Raw genomic sequence first — 23,507 nt, 5'->3', positions numbered from 1 at the left:
ATGAGTTTCGCCCAGCCAGTGGGCTTGTTTACATATAACCTGCCATTATTAAATTAAGTTAATTGTGTTTAATGGTCATCTTTAGCAGGGCTGGATTAAGATCTGTGGGGGCCCCTGGGCAACAAACTTGTGGGGGCCCCTATATACCACAATTTCTTGTCACCCTAGGATTTTTTTTTTCCTTTTTATTCACCTTAATGTCCCCAGTAGTAAGGCCCCTTTGCAATGCCCACTGTAGTAGTGCCCCTTATGCAGTGCCCCCAGTAATAGTCCTCCCTATGCAGTGCCCACTGTAGTAGTCCCGCCCTATGCAGTGCACCTGTAGTAATGCCCCTTATGCAGTGCCCCCAGTAGTGGTCCCCCTATGCAGTACCCCTTATATAATGCCCCCAGTAGTAGTCCCCCCCATGCATTGCCCCCATTAGTAGTCCCCCCCTATACAGTGCCCCCAGTAGTTGTCCCCCTATGCATTGCCCCCAGTAGTAGTCTGTCTGACTCTCATCGGCTGCTGTAACAAACACACAGCTGCTGGTGGCGGCTGTGTGTTTGTGACTGTGTAGTGTGGCCGCGCTCACTGCGGTCTACACTACACTAGCGGCGGGGACACTAGCGGCGGGTGCAGACAGCGGACCCTGTTGCAAGCCACCAGCTGCACCGCTGCTAGTGGGAGCTCCTCAGTGTGTGGTGGCTCAGGGATGACCACCCCTGTCGCCCCCCCCTTAATCTGGCCCTGATCTTTAGGGTCAGTTATGTGGTGTGGACAAGGTTGTGCTTCTCTTTGTCCACATATTTTATGAATGGCAGCCACAGCACTGGTTTTTCCCATCATATTGACCATAAAATAATTTGACTTGATTCTAATCCAACAACCCGTGGCACCCCTGCAACTGCCCCGCACCCAGTTTGGAAACCACTGCCCTATAGTAAACCTTATAGGCATATGAAATAACCCCACATTTTTGAGTGACAATCCAAGTTTACAGACCTTAAGAAGGGCGGAGCTTTGGCTGATAGCTTGTGCTCTTGTCTATGGCGCACACACAGTGATAATCACCACAAGATCTGTCCACAAAGCTGAATAGATACTGCAGTGTTCATCTTTGAAAAGTTTGCACCCAAATATAAAGTTTAAATATAAAAAAAGATAGCATCGGTATATGCCCGAAACACTGGTCAAATGTCCTTTATTAGAAAATTCTGCAGGGTTACCCAGAAAGTGTGCTCCAGTCAGATTATTCTACTTGTTGATTTTAATCTAGTCCTAGATCCTCGGTTGGATAAATCTAATAGTGCAGGTAGTGGTGCTTCTGCTGATCCTACTGGTGATTCGGGGGTCTTTAGTCGGTTGGTCCTGGAGTATGGTCTGTATGATGTATGGTGGGCTATGCACCCCACGACCCGTGATTACACTTTTCTATCTCGTGTGCACGGATCATAGTCCAAGGTCAATCTTGCCCTTATGGATAAATGGACACTGCAACAGATTCGAGGTTCAAGCATCCTCCCTATCACATGGTCTGACAATGCCCCTTTAACACTTCAATGGGACTGTAGTAGGTCTTTAGCCTCCACCAGACCATGGAGATTCAATAACTTTCTTCTATCATCTGTAGAGGCAAACAGGCCATCCAGTCCGCTCTTTCAGATTATCTCCAATATAATAAGCCCACAGATAATACACCCTTTAATTTTTGGTGTGCCCTTAAGGTGGTTCTTAGAGGATCGGTACTTCAGGTAGCATCTAGAATTAAGCGCCAAGAAGCTCAAAAGCAAAAGGAAGTAGAAGCTAGACTTCGAGCCCTAGAAGATCAACATAAATCAGATCCTACCAATTCCATTCTCTTACAAGAAATTTTAAAAGGTAGGGGTATAGATAGGGGTCTATACTTTGAAAAAGATCAAATCCACTATTAATAGGATGAACCAAAGATTTTATGTGGATGGCAGAAGCTTATCCCAGAAGCTGAGAGGAAAAGTGGCTCGCGCTTCAGTTCAGGCCTTGTACAATTGTTCTGGAGCCAAACTAACACTTTTGCAGAATATTATTTTCAGCCTTTACAATTTGAAAGATGATGTAAACACAACTCAACCCACATCAGAGAGTATCTCTGCTTTCCTTTCAGACCTTTCCCTGCCCTCCCTTACCGACCAGTCTCCTTAAACACTCCCTGGACAGAGGGAGAAGTGAGAGATGCCATCAAATTCTTGAAACGTGATAATGCGCCTGGACCTGATGGCTTCTCTAACAACTTTTAGATGGAGTTTCAGTCAGACCTCATTTCGGTGCTGGTGCAGGTGTTTGAAGTGGGGACCAACACAGGCTCATTCCCTCCTGAGATGCTTGAGGCTCGTATTATTACCAATAGCCCTACATTACACTGATATTAAATTATATATAAAAATGGTAGCCAATAGATTGAATCCGTTGCTCCCTAATTTAATCAACCCGGATCAGGTGGGCTTGGTATTGGGCCGACAAGCTCCAGACAACACATGAAGAGCCCTGAATATTATTGAGCATTTCACACAGGTAAGGGACCCGCTTCTGGCACTTTCATTAGATGCCGAGAAGGCCTTCGATAGGTTACATTGGGGATATATGAAGGCTGTACTCTACAAATTAGTTTTTTCAGAACGGTTCCTAGATGCCATTCTTGCACTCTATAGTTCACCTGGAGCACGTGTATGTTGCAATGGTTTCCTGACTTCTTTGTTGCTTATAAGCAATGGCACCAGACAGGGTTGCCCCATATCTCCCTTAATTTTTTTTTAGCAATAGAACCTTTAGCAGAACATATCTGTACCACCCTCCTCTTCATGGTCCCTCTCATAAATGGGTCACAACATAGAATTTGCCTTTTTGCCGACTACGTCCTTCTGTTAATTAAGCTTCCGGAAACCTCTGTCCCAAATTTACAACAGTTGCTTCATGATTATTCTGCGGCCTTATATTATAAATTAAACACATCTAAAACTGAAGTATTACCATTAAATGTTCCACCCCAGCTCCTGTATTCCCTTAAATCTCACTATAATTATAATTGGCAATCACTGACTCTCCGTTATTTGGGTATCTCTTTGTCAGCTTTAGAAGACACTCTTCTTGAATATAATTATGGCCCCCTTTTTAATCAATTTATTGCCTTCACAAAGGATTGGATGAACTATGAGGTTTCCTGAATGGGCAGAATGGCGGCCGTCAAGATGACGCGTCTTCCTAAACTCATGTATTTATTTAGGTCAATTCCTAGGACCCTCCCTCCCTCATGGTTAAATAGATTTTATGCAGTGCTGAATAAATATATTTGGAATAATGAGAGCCAGGCTTGCCAAGAAATATCTAATGATGTTGAGATCATCTGGGGGCTTGGCTTACCCCAATCTAGCACTCTTATCAAGCTGTGTGCTTGGTCGATCAGCTTAGTGATTGGTCAAATGTACTTAACCCTAAACCCTGGATTAGACTGGAAAGTGATATGATAGGCAAATTCCCCCTTTGTGACTTACACTGGATTCCATCCAGTTCTAGAGTCTCTTTAAAATCTATGTCCAGGGCGACACTAGCTTCTCTCAAAGCGTGGGATAGCCTATCTGCCCTTCTACAATTTAACCTGCCATCTCTCCACCTTTCTATTCAAGGTTTATCATATTTAATCCCATATTTAAACCTGTTCCCCTCACATCTCAATGGTATCTGTACCCTCCGTGACCTCTTTATAAATAATACCTTCCTTTGTTTCGCCCAATTACAGGCTAGCTTCTTCAATCCTTTCCGCACTTAGTAGGCTAGACGGGTATGATTCCTCCCCATGTTTTTTCACGTATATATCTTCGTGCATGTAGTCAAATTGGGGAGATTTTTCATATTTTCTGGAATTGCCATACTATATGCCCCCTTTGGCTGGAGGTAGAGGATTTGATCCTGAAGGTACTGAGTTTCATGTCTAGTAAGAGGTATTATGTGGGATCCACTTAATTATTAAGGGATCAATTAGATTTACAATCTTTCAGGCTTTACTATTATTTGTTATCCATCTGCTTTATATCTGTTGTGATAACAATCAAGGTGTCCACTACCTAACACTTATAAGTGAGCAATTTATATATCACATTTAATATTTACTTAAGTATTGATTAATAGCATACACTCAATTATCACATTAGGTTCTAGAGGATATCTCAAACATATTAGACAGGACTTTCTTCATTGAATGGGATATAAGGCTATCAGATAATTGATTATATAGCTATTATAGACTACTATTAATCAATTGTATACATTTACTTTGGGTTTATGATATTATTCATAACAGAGTTTACACAGTCAACTAGTGATTTTCTTTTCTATCTGTGAGACAACACTGGTTTTAAACCACATTGAACACTTTTTTATCTATAATAACATAAAAATAAAATGTAATATTTCGCTGAATTGGTCTTAATAATGAAATAAAGGTTATGTTTTATTTTATTTAGTGGGGGTCACTTTTTGATTTAAGAATATTCTAGATCAGTCCATGAGTGCCCCTTTTTGGGAATATCTTTCTCTTCTTTTTTCTATCAGTGATCTATCCTATGTCATGTTTGTAATGACATGCTCACCTCCTACTCTTTTCTGTAGAATACACTGCGGTAGTTCTACCCTGCCCACCCATTTCAAAGTTAGAAAGGAGTATCAGATAGAAATTTTGTCAAATGTACTAATTAAGTACAAGTTGCAATGTTGTGAACAAAAATAAAACAAATTTAAAAAAAAATAAATAAATAATAATAGTAAGGAATAAATAAGATTAAAAAAAAACAAATGAGATGATTAAAAGATAAAAAATAAGTAACATGAATTAACAATAATGAGGGATGGTGGCATTTATGCTTGAAGTGGTTCAATTTGAGTTGGTCACAGTCCGATTTGTGGTTAAGGGAAGAGAGTTTATAGGTTACTCCAAGAGAAAAAGCAGTTAGGGTTCCCGGCTCACAAAATGGGTTATTATTATACCTGGTTTTATGTCAATGGTTTCTGGTGATTTTTGGTGGCACTTGGTTGCCTGGTACACGTCTCCCTTTGAGGTTAAGATGGATATTCATAAATAAAAGGCTGTGGCGATTTTCTTTCCACTGTTTGGTGAAGTGTTATTTATTGTGGGTGCTCTCGTGATATGAATTGAAGGTCCAGAGAGGCAGAAAGCTTCTCTGTTTACAATCATGTATCAGCTATGTGAGGGTGAATCCTTATTGTGAATTCCAAAAATAACTAGAAAGTGTCAGTGTGTACGAGATCCAAATACCTTATAACAGAAAAAATAGAGTGAAAAGGACAGAGCATGTTACCATATTTGTAATTATCAGACTTTTGTTTGTCCTTTGATGTATTCATCAGTATTGTGCTTTAGGCTTTGCTGGCAACAGAGTGAGTATATATATCAGTGTGTTTTTGTACAAGTCATTTCATTTGTAGGCTTCTCCAAACACAGCTCTGTGGTAATAAAGGAAGGCGTAGGGCTTGATGCAAGTCATCTGCCTTGATTAGGAAAGATAATATTCACAATGAATTTCTAATGTCCAAAATATTCAGTTTCCCACAGCAGGAGAGGATAATCACAAGGAACTTTTCTTGGCCAAGTTAAGTATTTATTTGATCTGGAACTCAGAAAAACTTTGTGGTTTGTTTTTGAGGACATTAAACGTATAAAAAATTTAGGATGCAGATGCTGACTGACAAAAAGTTTACCTAACCATACAAACAGAGGTAGGTTTCTACACATAAACAGAATATATATTTATTGGACATAACAATGTATTAGCTCTATATGTACAGAAATTCATTCTGGGCCTGGATAGGAATTAAACTGTCCTTCAATAAACTGTAGGTATTAGGAATGTTTGTTTTAAAAAACAAAGACTGGACCAAAATAAGCTAAAATTGTGCATGCAATCAAAGTGCTGATCAGCGTAGGAATGAATGAGATCTCCTAGATAGTCACCCAAAGTACTGTATATGAGCTACGGATCATTCGGGTATTTTACGTTAATGACTCAGGGCCTGACTACATCGAACGGAATGGTAGTAATGTTATTTAAACCATGTTAACTGTGTTGGCATTGTAACTTTAAACATGCTTTACTATCACAATTAAAATTATAATGACGTCATGGTTAACATACTTTAAAACACATTATTACTGACAGCACAAAATGTACATATCCCACACCCTCCCCAAGCTGGAAGCAGGAGATGCAACTCAATTTGGTGTGCACTGTACGTACCCACAAATAGGTAGTAATTATGATGCTACATCCACAACACACTCAACGAACATTCTCTTATGCACAAACACCCCATTGCCACCCAGTAACATCCATTTAGCTGCTTATGAGTCAGAATCACACAAATTCATAGATGTCTATGTAACCCCACACAAAAAAAAAGTCACTAGATGCAGCAGCACTTGACCTTACCTGCAGCTCAGCATCAGGTCCTTAGGGGTCTATGGGCCTGATTCAGCACGGATCACACGGCTGCGTTTAAACGCACCCGCTAGCTGCGAAAATATGCTTATATGAATGCAATTGCACGGCAACCGCAGCACTATAACAATACATCCATCACTGTATAAAGGCGCCCACTTCCCATGGCCATGGCTGGATTATAGGTAGGGTAGACAGGGCGGTCGTCCAGGGCCCCCACACTCAGTAAACATTGACTTTAACCGGGCCACTCTGGCCCTCCCTGGCTGGTTCCTGGCACCATCACAGTCACTCACTTTTGATTTTAGACTTCTTTCAGCTTTTCTCCATCTCTACAGTGGGTGGCCGGGCAATGACTGACGATCTAATCCCCATCCCGCCCTGGCTGATAATGCCGCGATTCGCCGGTGTACGGGTAGGGGGGCCTAATGCCGTAACACGCCCACCCCTGTCAGGAACATGATGAAGCAAGCAGGTAGTGTGTGCGCTCGTGTCTCTGTCTCTTCCCCTCTCTCTCCCCTTCTCACTCTCCGTAGGTAAGGGGCATAGTAGTGGCTGCAGGGGTATGTGGAAATTTTATTGATAGTGGCCCCCAGAACTTACTTGCCCCGCAGCCCCTGCAAGCCTTAATCCGGCCCTGCCCATGACATGCATCCGCAAGTCAGTGAAAATATCGGTAACATCGAGTAACATTGGAACCATTCACACAGTTGTGGTTGACCTGACCCTACCTCACAAACTGCTAAACTTCCCGTCGCCATCTAGATCTCTGCCAGCGTATGCTATCGCTGGGGCTTAATTTGCATACCCTGGTAAAAGGATTCAAACGCACAGGCACGCCTGTGTTCCGTCGACCACCCCCAAACGGTCACTTCATGTCAATCACTATGAGATGGGACTACATGCTTGCTGCGATCACCCGATCACAGCAGTCTGTTCGCGCATGCGCACTGCGATGCATACGCAGAGCGCAAAAAAAACAACGGCTGCATGCGAACGAAGCCTTGCGAATAAACCTGAATAAGCCTTGGAAAGAGATAAAGTGGATGGAGATAAACTACCAACCAATCAGCTCCTGTCATTTTTCAAATATACAGTAACAAAGCAGTTAGGAGCTGATTGGTTGGTACCTTATCTCCATCCACTTTCTCTGTGGTTTCTGCATTTTACATCCACTATACTTTCATATAAAATACTACAGGGGAAATTGTGAAGAATAAAAATGTCTAAAACTTGAACTGTTGACTTGAAAAATAATTATAAATCCAATGCATGTAAAGGAGTTAACTGTTATGAATTAAAAAAAAAAAACACACTTTGTGAAGTCTAATTAAAAATGCTTAACGATCATCTAAACTACACTCTGGTTTCAATCAAGTATGGTAGCAATTAAAAGCTAACAACTGCACTATCTCAAAGTTTTATTATTTTGTTTCATGTTGGGCAGATATAGTGTCAAATTGAAAGGAACTTTGAGTAATCTAGTTTAAAGAATACTTTTACCAAATGATTCCATAATCTGCATGCTACATAGCCATGAGTGATAATGGATGCTTATAGTAATATCAATCATGAAAATCCAAACGTAATAATGTAGCTTAGTAAACTTTGACCATTAAGTTTGTAGGGATTGTAATTACTTTTTAATTAATTTCCCTAGAAACGGAACCAGACTTTATGATGCTACACGCCTTAAACACAGTAAAAGAATCACAGCAATCATAAACAGAAGTCTTCTTATTTAACCTTGGAAAATAACATTTTCACTCACAAATTAGACTAAAAGACCATGATAAGCATTTCGCGTTGATGTGCATGCTTCAATTTACTTATCTACAAAGATGGATATTTCGCAACTGACATGCAAAAGTGAGACAATGGGCAGGATTCAGCAGCGTACACAATAGTGATTTTGCACGCAGTCGAGCGATTGTTTGCCATTGCGCATGCGTACAAGCCGCACTGTACGTGCGCAGCAATTGCATAGCAATTATGGACGTACAAAGGAACCCATCGCAAAGTGAGTGACAGGTTGTCAGCGTTTGAGGGTGGTGACAAGGCAGTGGTCAGAGAAACACAGGCGTGCCTGTCCATTTGAACGCCGCTGCATGAGCGTGCATACATTAGTCACTGGGATTGCATATGCAGATTGAGTACTCACTGCGTGCAACGAGACTTGCAATTTCTGCGGCTGGTCAGACCTGCTGTAAATGCTGTGTGATGGGCCGATGTGCGTTGATGGTACCGATGAATATACAGAAAAGCGAGGTTGGATGAATGTGAGAAAGCAGCAGTGGGCGTCCCTATGCCGGCTGTGCTTTGGCAAGTATTAGCATATTTTCGCAGCCACCGATGGGGGAACCACTGATGATTTGGTGAACCTGCTGTGGGGAATGGCTGAGGCTGGCCAATCAGGGGAGGGTCAAGGCTAATATATTAACAAGAATATATGTGTGTGTTATGTATCCCAGCGTATATATGGTGATCAATTCATAATGAAAATTATATATTGGGCTGATGCAGAGTTGGGAATAAGGCAAAAAAAGAGCAAGTAACTTTGCACTTTGACAAAACCCAGTTGCACTGGATGGGGCAGATATAAAATGTGCAGAGAGATTAGATTTGGGAGGAGTGTGTCCAAACTGACATCTGAATTGCATTGTAAAACTAAAGCTGCCCAGTACTTGTGGGCTACATGCAAAAGTGGCCAGTATGTCCTCTTTGCATGGCAGCATGGTTTATCCAGATGCAAAGTTACTAGCTTTTTTTTTTTTGCTTTATTCCCAACTCAGAATCATCCCCATTGTCTGTATGATTGTGCGTCCCTTGTCTAAGATACCTGCCTTGGTGCGTATCCTAATGATACAGATATGTCCTCATACACCTAGCCGCCAGGTACTGTGCTCCTCTGCTTCCGCCGAGCGTCTTTCTCGCCCTGAAATGCGATGACACTAAGACGCACCATGAGACTTTACTGATCAATTTGATACTGTAATACTTGTATTCTGTGTGCGCCTGAGTCTGTAAATAAAGGACAACAGAACTTGGCTTGGAAAAAGCTGCGGCCGCTGCCTCGTGGCACTTGGTATACAAATTCAGACTCAGTCGCACAGAGATATATAAGCGTCTCATTACAAATTAGTCAGAGCAGTCTCCAGGTGCGTCTTAGTCACATCACTTTCAGGTGAAAAAGACGCCAAAAAGATGCTCGGTGCAAGCGGAGTGGCACGGGACCTCGTGCGTCGAAAGAGGATGTTTGGCATGACTGCAGCAATAGTATTTGAGGACACCTCTGTATGACAGTGATACCCACTATTAATTTAGAAAAAGGAACAGATATTACTTGGATAATCAGGAAACTACTTTTACAAGTGATTAATTACTGAGATTCGGTATTACATATTCCTTCCTCAGAATTAGATTGTCCTTTTACAATTTCCCAAATTGGCTGTAATTGCCGCTAAATGTGCTTCTACCAAGCACAAAACTAAAGGGGGGAGGGGAGATATAATGTATGAAATCAGTTATTGTCTATTTTCATTTCACATTTTTAGATTTCACATTACATTGATTTAGCAGTAATACTTTCCAAATAAATCCATTTTTATTGTATGCTGAACAGGTTGAATAGCCACTATATATAGCGGAAATAGCACAAAAAATGTCTGGTTACAGCAATACTGTAATTCAATATATTGAACTTACACTACATCTGACTGGTCGCATCAGATGTGACCATGTCAGGGAAGCCCAGCCTGGTCTGGTCGCAGCTGATGCGACCACACCAGGCAAGTGGTTAAGGGAAAAAGCCACACGAAAGGGCGCTTGGCACTACCGAGATACACGGCACTCACGCGTGAGATTGACAGTGAGTGCGTTTATATGCAGGTGCAGCTTTATTATTTGGCTCCAGGAGTTGCTGCCTGCCGTGGCTGAAGCATCTTTTCTCTCTCTCTGTAATCTATATCACCACATAAATTAGTCATATATACAGTATATGAGCTCACTTGCTGCCACTGACAGGTAAGAGGGGGTGTGGGCAGTGGACCTGGACCCCTACAGCAAGCCCGTGTCCAGGTAATTGGTATTTATTCCCGTCCCCCGTTAAGGTGCCCTGGTTCTATACACCTATTGCTCATCTACGCCGGGATGCACTATCCTCAAAAATTAGGTGAAACCTCTAAAAATGAAGTTTTCAGAAATTTGAACGCATTCCCCATATGCTTCAAGCTCTGGAAAGTGAAACTTTCCGGAGCTTGTTCCCAATAGGCAACACCATCTATAGATAGTGTTGCCTAATAGAAGCCATTGGGCTTCTTTCTGAGACTTCCACGAAAGGGATCCAATTGAATCCCTCCCAGGGTCCCCTGCGGCTTGCACATGCGCAGAAGGACTCCCAGGTCATAAACCTGTAACTCCTCACATCGCAAAGAACAGCTCTTATTGGAAGAGCTGTCTTTTGCTTAAGTCTTTATGCATACGGCATTACTAAACTTCGCTATGCATGAGATCAGTGGCTGGATGTATTGCATCTCTTCATGCATCCAGCCTCTAGACTCATATGAACCTAATATTCTTAGATGAGACACTGAAAATGAAGATGGCGGCTACTAGCTCTTACAAAGCTGTGATTTAGGTGAAGGAGGACACTGAGGGTGTGAAAAAGTCTGCACCTGGCACTCCAGTGGGACATTTAGGGGCTGATTCTGAGCAGCATGCTGCTGCAACTTCTTTAGTGTCTTTTGATGTAGCCGTTTCTGCGACTTTATACTAATGCTATAAAGCAGTTCTCCTGGTGTACAAGCATGCACCTGATTGTGCAAGGATTGGGACGCCCGCTTTGTGCATCTTTAGCCGCAACCATTGATCACACCATCGAAACTTGCACAGCCCCATGCCAAGTGCAGATTATCTGTCAGAGTATGGCAAAGTAAGCAATTAAGTGTGCGTTTGAATGTAGGTTTCTGAGACCATGCCTCTCAATCACTACTGTGTCTCTGGGCCTTATTCAGAGATGTGCGTTCATCCGAGGGAAGGGGTTTGTGCCTGCTCGCTCGTAGACCTCCTAAGCCACAGCATTATTGACTGCGTCTGGGGGCAGAGCGGGGGCGTGTCTGGTCACCGTTCCCAGAAACGGGGGAGTGTCGCCCCCCCTTTTCCAGGAGGAACGAGGCCAGAGTCAATGTTGTCGGACGCAGATTCCTGGCCTCTTGCGTGACCAGGCACCAATCAGGCTGCGGTAAGCTTCAGCTCCAGCAGCCTGACCAAAGGAGCAACCTTCTCGACAATTGGATGCGATGGTGATCCCAGCCTGCGATGTGGGTCATAGTGCTGGGATTGCAAATGCAGCAAGGTGGTGTCCTACACCTCCTTCTGCATTTCCATCTGAGATGGACGGATTTGCCTCTACAAGTAAACGCTGTAGGACAAATACACTGTGCAACTTTTTATCCACTTAGACGCATTAACAGTTAAAAAAACATTGATCATTTGCACGAATATCTAAATTGTGTCCAACTCAGAATCAAGCCCTTAGATACATTTTATAGTGGGTATATGAGAGACACACACATACAAGGCTATTGAGCATCCATCTGGGTCTCTCCTTTTAATGAAAGAACGTAATAAGTTTGTATGTTGTTTGTGAGAAATCACTGATGAAATATTATGACACGTTACTGGGGTCACACTAGCTGTACGAAGGTAAACATTCATGTGAGTCCTACTATTTCTATATTGTAAACATAACAAATATATATAGTCCAACATGCTGTCAAAATAAAAAACCTTCCTGTCCAGTAATTTTATGTTCCACAAAGAAACAATGGAATTTAAGAAATGAAAAAAATATATATATTTCCAATACACTTGACACAAAGCACAATAAAGTACTTGATACAATTGTTAAAATGTTTAATTTGCTCGAAACAATACATTAGTTTCTCCTATTCAACCACAGATGGCATTTTTACCAGCAAATGAACATTTTTTGATGTAATAGTACATCGCATGTTCTCATGATCCAGGCATATGTTTTCCTTTTTCGAAACCATTAACTCACCCTCCTCCGTACACGAGGTGCTGCCTCTGGTGTATTGGGAGATGTGCACTCATTTGGCGTTTCTGAAGTGGAGCTAAGAGATGAATTGCTACTAGAGAGTTCTTTGTTCTGCCGTCTTGATCCAAAAGGCAGGATAGATGTCACAAAGTCAGTCACCTCTTTCTGCTCATCTTTTTGAGAATCCTGCTTCAGCTTCTGTGCCCTGTCATTTGCTATTACTTGTGATAACGGCATTCCAAATGCCTGGGGGAGGAATTCTAGAAAAAATGGAGAAAGAAAAATAATCATAACCATATTATGTATAATTTACACCCATCTAATGTAACAGCTGCTGATTCCATTTTTACATTCTGGAGCTGTGTGGCATTATAAAAGTTCTCCAACTTGTCGTGTAAGAAAATATTGTATGACATACGCTACAAGTGATTTAAGTATTGTCTTACTAAGGCTGTGTATGCATGAGTCTTGCAAAACAACACTAGTTGAAATGTAGGTAATTTAACCTTCAGACAAGCTTTAGATGGATTCATTAATGTGTCTCAAGGCTGTTTTCCAGCATGATATACTATGTACTTAAGATAGTGCTTTGACAGGCATTCCCATAAAACCCCAGCATCAGTGCTAGTGACTGCTGCAGGAAATGTCAACATTGATGTGACGCAAGTTGCAACACAAATCAGAAATTGTTTGATCATGAGTCCATTAACCAACAATATTTTTTTAGGATTCCATGGCAGAGAGCATTTACTAGGCTTTTTTGATGCACATGGTACACCTGACTTCAATGCTCATGTGTGCTAGCCCTAAAACACGGGATGTAGTCAGTATCCTGGCGTGCGGGATGCCGAGGGTCAAAATACCAGCGCCGGAATCCCAACAGCCTTGTTTAGATTTAGGGGTTAGGGTTAGGCACTAGGGGGAGGGTTAGGTTTAGGGTGCGGGCAGGGGGTGGGGGAGGTTAGGTTTAGGCAGTAGGAGGTGAGGTTAGGTTTAGGGACCAGGGAGGGAGGATTAGTGGCAGGGGTAAGAGTTAGCATTAGGGTACTTACCTAACGGTGTCGGGATTCTGCCTGTTGGATTACCTATACCAAACCTCTAAAATACAATATGCTCTATTCTGGGGTGCCAAGAGAAGGGAGGACGAGCAGGTACTAATTACATGGCTTGTTGGAGGGGCCAAGGGAGGCCCAGGTCCACCGCCGCCCCCTTCTTACCAGTCAGCAGCCCCTGTCCCCAGCCCAGCACACACCTCTGTTGGAGGGGCCTGAGGCCCGGGTACGCCACCACACCCCCTCTTGCCAGTCAGAAGCCCCTCTCCCCAGCCCAGCACACACCGCTTTGTGCTGGGCTGCAGTGTGGCTATGGAGGCTGCAGTCTCCTTTGACAGATCGCAGGATAGTGCCCTCAAATCAGGTATGGTAATAGGTTGCTGCTATAGTAATGTAATTAATTACTGCAAATACAGTATTTTAAAGCAATGCCTATGTGATGCAGAATAATTATGTAAAAACATAGAGCTTATTACTTGTCTTGTAGAAATGCCAAACTAATGTAAGTGAAATCTATGGAAAAACTTTTTTATTCTGCTAAATAAACACTGAAAAACAGCAAAGATAGAGCTATCAACACCATGCGTATTTAATATAAGGCATGTTGTGTTCAGAATGTACTTCATATGATCACTCACTTGAACATTTCTGAACAGTTTCAAAGCACTGAGCAGATAAATAGCTCACAATTCTGCAATAGTATAGTCATTTTGGAAAAAGAAAAAGAATGAAAAAGACCTTTGCATGAGATCACATAACTTACTGGAGAAAAAAAAAGACATTCCAAGAAAAAGTAAGCCCCAAAGAATTGTTCTAACACCAACTCTTTGGCTCTACAACAGTATTGGAAGTTTTGTAGCTAACACCTCATTTTCACATCTACTCCTTAAGAACAAAAAAGCATGTCATTCAAATATAAGGCTGCAATATTTTAATATGATTATACTTCAATTTCTGGTAAATTAACAAAGCTGTCAGCAAAAATAGGACTTGACACTTTTGAAATTATCATTTTATGATACAAAATGTCATTAAAAGGTTTCAACTATTTATTTTTATTTAAGTACATAATGCATACATAGGCTTATGTGGAGTGCTGGCCCCTGCAATGCTAACAGATGGTGAGTGGTAGGGGGCCAATGATTTTACAAAGGAAGCCATGATTGCACAGCTCAGTCTATTTCTACTAACAGTGTCTTCATTCTGATCGGTATATAATGCCGGTGGCTAAACCGGATCAAATACCGATAGCAGCAGCCCGGCCGGTTGAAATCCCGACATCTCAAGGTAAGTACCCTAACTCTCCCCTCTTCCCCCCTAACCCTCCTTTAGGGGTGCCTAACCCTAACCTCCCCCTTTAGTGCCTAATCCTAACCTCCCCTGCATGAGTGCATAGACCTAACCCCCCCTCCCCGCACCCTAACCCTCCCGGGGGGGTGCCTAACCCTAACCTCCCCCCTAGTGCCTAACCCTAACCCCCCCCTTCCACTAGCCTAACCCTGTCACCCAGGGGGGTGCCTAACCCTAAGTCCCCCTGGGGGTCCCTAAACCTAACCCCTCCATCCCCAGGCTAAGGTATACTACTTACCCAGCAGAGAAGTCGATCGGTCCGGCGTCCTCAGCGTTCTGGCGTTGGTATTAACATAGGCGTCGGTATTTTGATGCCTATGTTAAATCCCTTGCCGGGATTACGCTGTCGGGATTGAGACTACATTCCTATTTGGAACTCATATGATTATCAGGTAACCTGCACAGTTGTTGCAGGACTATTAATGATTTCCTCCAATGTAGAGTTATAATTGTGAAACAGAAGTGTGGACAATGACATCCATATTACATTATAGTTTATCACACATTACAATATTTTCCATTGAAAAGAATGCAAAGCAGAAGATACACTAGCCTGTGGTCATACAAAACAGAGCCGTAACTAGACTTTTTGGTGCCCTGTGCCAGAAAGAGCATTGGCGCCCCCCTCATTTTTCAAAAGGACATAATGCACCCAAAAAAGGGCCATGGCTTCATGGGGAAGGACCAGGGAAGAGCTAGGAGAGGCCAGGAGATGCTGGGGATGAAATAAGAGGAAGCTACAAGCAAGAATGATAATAAACAGAAATTTGACAGGCCCAAACAGCGCCCACTGACCTGTGGTGCCCTGTGCGATGGCACCGACAGCACTACCCTAGCTACGGCCCTGATACAAAGCTCAGGTTTTCCTACCAAAACAAAAACATAAAAAATGCTCTTTATTGGTGAGATAGCTGAATGGCGGCTATCCTGTTTCTTGCGAAAAAAAACTGGCTTTTAACGTGATCTTTGCCCGATGGTCATTATCGGGCTATTCAATTAGAATCAGTTTTTTTCTTGAGAAAACACACAGGGTCCATGAAACCTGTGTATATTCAATGTTCTTGGCAATGAAAACAGGGCTGATTTTGAGTATTTTGTCCCGATATGTGAAGGCTTTTGGGGCTAATTGGATAGCCCCCAGGTCCCACTGGCTGAATTAGCTGCGGGAAATCACCGCAGCTAATAAGATACTTACCTAATTAGCAAATTATTTCTGTGCCCCATTATTATTGAAATAAATAAAGTGCCCCCAATAAAATACTACAATAATAAGGGGGCAAAATTAAGTTTTACTTCTAATGGGGCATTATTATTTATCAATATAATGCGGACACAGATATTAGATTTATTTATAAAGGGAGGCACATACAGGGCCGGATTAAGGTCTGTGGGGGCCCCTGGGCAACAAACTTGTGGGGGCCCCTATATACCACCGTCCCCTGTAGTAATGCCCCTTATGCAGTGCCCCCAGTAGTTGTCCCCCTATGCAGTGCCCCCAGTAGTGCCCCTTATATAGTGCCCTCAGACCCAGTAGTGTCCCCCTCTATGCAGTGCCCCTTATATAATGCCCCAGTAGTGGTTCCCCTATACAGTGCCCCCATTAGTGCACCTTATATAGTGCCCCCAGACCCAGTAGTGTCCCCCCCTATGCAGTGCCCCTTATATAATGCCCCAGTAGTGATCCCCCTATACAGTGCCCCCAGAACCAATAGTGGTCCCCCCTATGCAGTGCCCCTTATATAACTCCCAAGTAGTGGTCCCCCTATACAGTGCCCTCAGTAGTGCCCCTTATATAGTGCCCCCAGACCCAGTAGTGGTCCCCCCATGCAGTGCCCCTTATATAGTGTCCCCAGTAGTCCCCCCTTATGCATTGCCCCCAGAAGTATTCCCCCCTCTATACACTGCTCCCAGTAGTAGCCCACCCATATTCAGTGCCGCCAGTAGTTGTCCTATGCATTGCCCCCAGTACCCCCATGAAGCGGACCCCCTATGCAGTGCCCCTTACACACACAAAAAAAACACAACTTACCTGAAACCCGGCTTCTGACGCGACAGCCGCTGTGCGCTCCGGCTCCTCTTCTCTTGCAGTATGGGAGAGATGTCAGCGTCATAACCTAACTCCCATCATCACTCGGGGGGAGCCGGAAGACGGAGCTCATAAGTGAGCTCCAGCCGGCTCCCTCCGTTGAAGCAGCAGCCAATGAGAGTCTGTGTGACTCTCATCGACTGCTGTAACAAACACACAGCTGCCGCCAGCGGCTGTGTGCTTGTCACTGTGTAGTGTGGCCACGCTCACTGCCCGGTATACACTACACCAGCGGCGGGGACACTAGCGGCGGGTGAAGCCACCGGCTGCACCGCTGCTAGTGGGGGCCCCTCTGTGTGTGGGGGCCCAGGGACGATCACCCCTGTCGCCCCCCCCTTAATCCGTTCCTGGGCACATATATTAGTTTTAATTATTAAGGGAGCAGACATTAATTTACTTTTTTACCATGTTACCCTCTGGCCAGGGTTGCAAAGAAGAGACAAATTATACTGGCTCAGACATCCCTAGTTGCGGGGCCCATGCACATGTTCAGGACCACCCCACTTAAAATAGCAGCAGCAGTTTGACTTAAAAAAACATGATTTAGAAGAGTTTAATCACTGCACATCCATGACAATTTACATTTTAATCCACCACACCTAATCCGATTTAAAGGGCAAAATCACTGGTAGTGTGTGACGATCACTAAGCCGATGAGAAAAGATACTGAAAAATTCCACCTAAGTGCCTTTTTAACAAATGGTACTGTACATCATGAGTCACAATTCTTGGAAAGTAAGCCTCATGATTTATAGATTTCCAGTAAATTGCACCATAGAACCAAAATGGTCTATTTTCCCCAACCGATGCTGCAATTCCTTTGTGTACCTAACAGGTCCATCTTGTGCAGGTGCCTGGTTCCCAGTGGCAGTTTAGTAGAGGAGGGGGCCCATGTGCAGACTCCATGCGGGCCCCCTTCCTCTCTGCGGTGCAGTAGACTCTACTATGCATGTGCAGGTCTCTGGTAACATGGCGTCCGCTTCATACTCCCGGAAACTTCTCTACTGCGCATGGCAAATCTCCTGGGAAATGGCCGATGCCCCAGTTTCCTTCTGTTTTGTGCTGCTACAGCCCACACGCAGGACTCCGGATAAGTAGGTATTAAACATGGGTGCCCATGTGCACTGCACATCCTGCACCCATTATAGATATGCCAATGCTGGTTCCACTATTACGCCATCTGTTTGTGACTATGGGGTCTATTTACTAAGCCTTGAATGGAGATAAAGTAGATGGAGATAAAGTACTAACCAACCAGCTACTAACTGTCATCTTTAAAAACAGCCTGTGATATGGCAGTTAGGAGCTGATTGTCTGGTACTTTATCTCTGTCACTTTGTCTTCACCAAGGCTTAGTAAATAGACCCCTATGATTTAAAACTTCTGACGTTAGAAATAAAACTCATCATTAAATGGGTCTCATGCAGAAGACATAAGGAGAGAAGAAAATCCTGCACATGATGGACTTGCTCCCAACACTCTGCCAGACACTCTAGCAAGCAACTTCAGATAGACTAGCAGTCCAAATTACAAAATATGTGGGCCACTTGCCCCCATTTATGGTGGACTATAGCATAGCAATGTCTTAACTAAAACTATTTGTACCAAAATTAAGTGCTTGCAAATAGTAGTAAAACTGTTGCTATAAAGTTATAAAAAAATCATGTTATAAAAATACCATATACACTGTATACTATTTATTTGGAATCAGTATGAAATACTGACAGTCGGGATCCTGGCGGTCAGAATCCCGACGCCGGGGTCCCAACAGGGTTAACATACCGACACTTGTTGGTCGGTATGCTAACCCTCCCCCTCTCCTTACCCTAACCCTCCCTCCCAGGTGCCTTAACCTAACCTCTCTCCCCCCCCTATTGCCTAAACCTAACCTCCCCTTCCCCGCACCCTAAACCTAACCATCCCCTAAGTGCCTAACCCTCCCCACAACCCCGTTACTTACCATCGGCATCCCGGCGGTCGGGATGCCTTCGCCGGTAAAGTAACGCATACCATTTATTTAACATAATGGTTTTGTTTGGTTTTGACTTGGTTTAGGTTTGGTTTCATCATATAGCAAAGGTACTGTAGCACTGATGTATATAATTAAAGAAAATGTAATGTAATAAAACTCCAGAATAACTTTAGAAAAAGTATATACAATATAAAGTAACCATTTTAAATATTTACATTGTGTTTCTAGTACACAGCTGTTCTGCATATATAAAGAATAATTTGTATAACTTTCATTGGTTCAATATGAGTTTTAACTTTAGATATTCTTTAGCAGGTCCAACAAAGATTTAAACTGAAGCCAGAACCTTCAAGAAGTTCAAACAACAGATTATTCCCTTTTGCATAATAATCATGCAGATTCATTTAATATTTAAGACCTACTGTATTGCTGTGAAATAATCAACATGAATGCATGTTAAATATATGCAATATTTAGTATGCTCTGCAACTATCCTTTGCATCTTAGAGATGAAGACCCCTACTGAAGACCCCTATTTAACAATATGCAGCAACCTTCCCATAGCAGGGTGATTTTCTGCCCTGTGTTTGCCCCCATGTCCACCGGGACCAGGAAGATGAGCACTGCCTGTTTCGTCCTAAGGACACTCTGGGAAATGTACAGACTGCAGGTTGCCATCAGAGGCTCCATGCAAGCTAAATGCATGTGCCATGAGACAGCAACAGTGCTGTCCATACATACTGCATGATGCGGTGACCGAACACCTGATATGTCGGCACCGGCTCCATCCATTGTCAACGTCTGCATTTAGGTCATTCCATCGGCCCTACATGCAGACCAACTGAACGACCCCCCGATGGACTACGAGCGGGAGTGCACATGGTCACACATAGTGGGTACACACTGGCCGATGTGGAAGATATGTCGGCATATCATCTAGTGTGTACCCATCTTTCCTTTACATGATTCTACTTCTCCCCTCCATTCCTCACACCCCTCTTCTTTACCTCCTTCATTCCTTTTACCTGTCTAATTCCATTATCCCTTCTCTTTAACAACCTCAGTCATTTTAACTCCCCCCCCCCACTTACCTGCCTCATTTCCATCATCTATTTTACCTCTTGCCTGCCCCCTCCAACTTCACCTACTGCCCTCTGTCCCCCGGACACAACCTTCCCCCCTTCCTCAGTCACTACCAGTATGAAATAACACACACACATTCACTTACCTCCAGGGGCGCCTCGGCAATGCACACACAAATACAAAAAAGACCAAATACAAGCAATCTTAAAAAAACTAGCCCAGCAACAAACAACCATCAAAAAAAACAAGCAACTTCAAAAAAATAAAAAAGCCCAATTCCGCTTGTTATAAGCGGATTTGGCAACTAGGGCTGCTGTCTGCTGGGCTGCACTGGGAGACTGCTTGCGGCTGCTAATCAGCAGCCTCCTATGCCTGTGGGGGGAGCGATCACACTGATCGCGTCCCCCACTGGCTATGCACCGGGCTGAGGGGCTCACAGCACCCCCCTCCCCAGCATGCAGCACCCAAAAAAATATTCCCCCCCCAAGGGGGCGTGGCCACACCTCACGCAATTAGGCCATTCTCCCTTCACCCGTGCGGTTGTCGGCGCGCCTGCCTGAACCCTGGCAGGCAGCATCTCTTGCACACCCCTGGTTACGGCCCTGTTCAGCAATAACGAAGATTTTGTATCATAGATTATTATAGTGATAGAAAATCTGTAACCTCCACAATTTACCATGAAAATATTGCTGTAACAGCTCACCTGAAACTCACCTGCCAGCGATAGTGGTGAGTGGTAAGAATAGCCTTACCGTTACTTCCCTATGCAAACCTTCCTAACTGACTGAATATTCTTTTCTCCTGTTTTCCAACTGGCATGTTTTTTTTTCTATCTTTATAACACTTTTTGTCTAGTATTTATTTATTATAAAGGAGAGAGGGAAGGGAAAAAAAGTGAAAAAAAAAGAGAAAAAGAGGAAGAAATATTTTGTTTCTCTTGATAATCCTGTTCCCAATTTACTTTACTGAAAAATAGCTCATGTATACTGTTTATTATATTTGTGTTTTTTTTATGTTATCTTTTTTATGAGCTTTCTAAATAAAGAATTAAAAAAAAAAAAAAAAGAATAGCCTTACCGCTTCGCCAGGCCAGTCTGGGTGGACTTGCTGGCATCCTACACAAGTGCACTGGAACTAGAAATCTGGAATTGGGATTACAATTCCACTTGTTTAAAAAAAAAAGTTAAATAATATAATTTTTTTATTGTATTATTTTGGAAGCATTTTTGTTTGAATTCAATGCTTTATTTAATCAAATCAAGTGTTTGTTATTTATTTTTTATTTTTTTTCAATTACTATCTTCCGCTATCACCATTATGAGATATTGATAGGGGGATTTTGATACATAGGGAAAAGCAAAAAACACCCTGTTAGGGTGTTTTCTAGTAAATATGCAATTTTGACAAACAATACATATTTCCGTACCTTTATCTTTGTTTTTCTCCTTCCCTAATGAATCCAGTTTCTTTCGCAAAGATTTTTTCCTCTTTTGCCCATCTGTAAAATATTATAACACAATAATTATGTAATCAGTTATTACCAGAAAGTTTAACAATCTTCATGCCACTATTCAGTATTAATAACACTATATACAGAAAGCATATAACTACACACACAACATCAACATAACTATCAGATCATCAATGTGGATTGTTGAATATGAATTTTTGACCAAAGGAACAGAATTTGTTATCAGCCGGTAAACAACAAAACTAAAGATAATATCTAGTTGACAAACTCATTCAGAAATTGGTCAATCTGCGGCTCACATTTGGATTGTGTGTTCTGAGTGGACAGTATTTTGTGAGTGAGGTATTAACGCTTTTTGGTTCAATGCTTTTAACAATGAACAATTAGACTGATTCAAATCTGGTGAACCCTGCATGTGCTAAAACTGACCATTCAAACATCATAAACAAACAAAAGGATAGCAGGCATCACAATGGATTATTTAATAATATTCAGCGATAGGTGTAAAAGAGTCAAAGGCAGCAGTCCCAGAAGTATAAAGGGGGAAGCTGGAAAATGAAAATACATTTCTAAAACGTAAATGTTCATAGTTTACAGCTATTTGTGAACACCTCCCATAGATGCTGACTCCTAATTTCAGGGGAGAGTGTCACATATTAAAGATTTCTCCATGGAAATTTGTACCTCTGCAATAAAAGACTTATTTCCCAACACAGGCCAATACATAGTACAGTTGGTTTAATGGTTAGCATTCCTGCCTCACAGCACTGAGGCATTGGGTTTGATTCCCACCATAGCCCTAACTCTGTGGAGTTTGTATATTCTCTCTGTGCTTGCGTGGTGTTCCTCCAGGTACTCCGGTTTCCTCCCACACTCCAAAAATGTACTAGTTGCTTAATTGGCTTCCAACAGCACTTAACCCTAGTGTGTGTGTGTATATATATATATATATATATATATATGTGTGTGTGTGTGTGTGTGTATATATATGTGTGTGTGTGTGTATATATATATATATATATATATATATATATATATATATATATGTGTGTGTGTGTGTGTGTGTATATATATGTGTGTGTATATATATATATATATATATATATATATATATATATGTGTGTGTGTGTGTGTGTGTGTGTGTGTGATGCAGTGAAGATACCGGCGGGCGCTATCCCGCCAAATGATGACCGACACTGACATCCCGACATGGGACTAAAATTAGGTGTCGAAATCCCGATGCCTTTCAGCCCCACTACAAAATCCCGATACCCGGCATACCGAGCAGATGTAAGCCGGGTGTCTTAGCGTTTAGCCGCGCGGGGGGCTTAGGTTTAGGGAACCCCCTGGGAGGGATAGGGTAGTGAAAAGGGGAGTTAGGGTTAGGCACCACTATGAGGGGTTTGGGGCTAGGCACCCCCCCGGGAGGGTTAGGTTTAGGCTGCGGGGACAGGGGGTTAAGTATAGACACTAATGGGGGAAAGTTAGGGTTAGGCACTAGGGGGAGGTTAGGGCTAGGCACCACTAAGGGAGGGTTAGGGTAGGGAGAGGGGAAGGTTAGTGTACTTACCTGCTGTAGTCGGGATTTCGATCCATCGGACTGCCGCTGTTGGTATTGATCCGGCGGCTAAACCGCCATCGGCATTACAACTGTTAATAAATAAATAGCACTTCTCTTGCACTGTATTTTATGCAATTCAATTCTATTCATTATCATTCTGTGTGCTTAATATGTTAGTGTTCAGCAAGAGAAAATTGACATACCATGTTTAGTATTACATTGTGAAACGCTGTCATGATAAGCAGTGCAGTATAGTACTGTATGACACTTCATTCAACCCCCTGGCATTTAGCAAGCTAAAATCTAATAATACTTATTGTAAAAACTCTACACTATCACTATAGAAGCAGATACTGAGAATGCATAGAAGAGAATATAAAAAATAGTAATGCTCAATTTAGGCATTGAT

At 42.6% G+C, this 23,507-nt stretch overlaps 1 protein-coding gene across 1 annotated transcript in view; it reads right to left on the bottom strand.

Annotated features, from left to right (window-relative positions):
• Positions 1-23,507, bottom strand: part of ARHGAP6 (Rho GTPase activating protein 6) — a 295,952-nt gene that overhangs the window by 36,802 nt on the left and 235,643 nt on the right. The window contains exons 3-4 of the mRNA XM_088481200.1: positions 21,493-21,564; positions 12,527-12,783 (exon numbers count right to left, since the gene is read on the bottom strand). Coding sequence (XP_088337326.1) covers positions 12,527-12,783; positions 21,493-21,564 — 329 coding nt within the window. The remainder of the gene's footprint in view (positions 1-12,526; positions 12,784-21,492; positions 21,565-23,507) is intronic.

The sequence above is a fragment of the Taudactylus pleione genome, unplaced genomic scaffold (assembly GCF_031769625.1).
Source record: "Taudactylus pleione unplaced genomic scaffold, aTauple2 ptg000265l, whole genome shotgun sequence".
NCBI classification, from domain to species: domain Eukaryota; kingdom Metazoa; phylum Chordata; class Amphibia; order Anura; family Myobatrachidae; genus Taudactylus; species Taudactylus pleione.
Note: the sequence above shows the minus strand (reverse complement) of the source record. Positions and strands in the feature narration are given on the sequence as shown.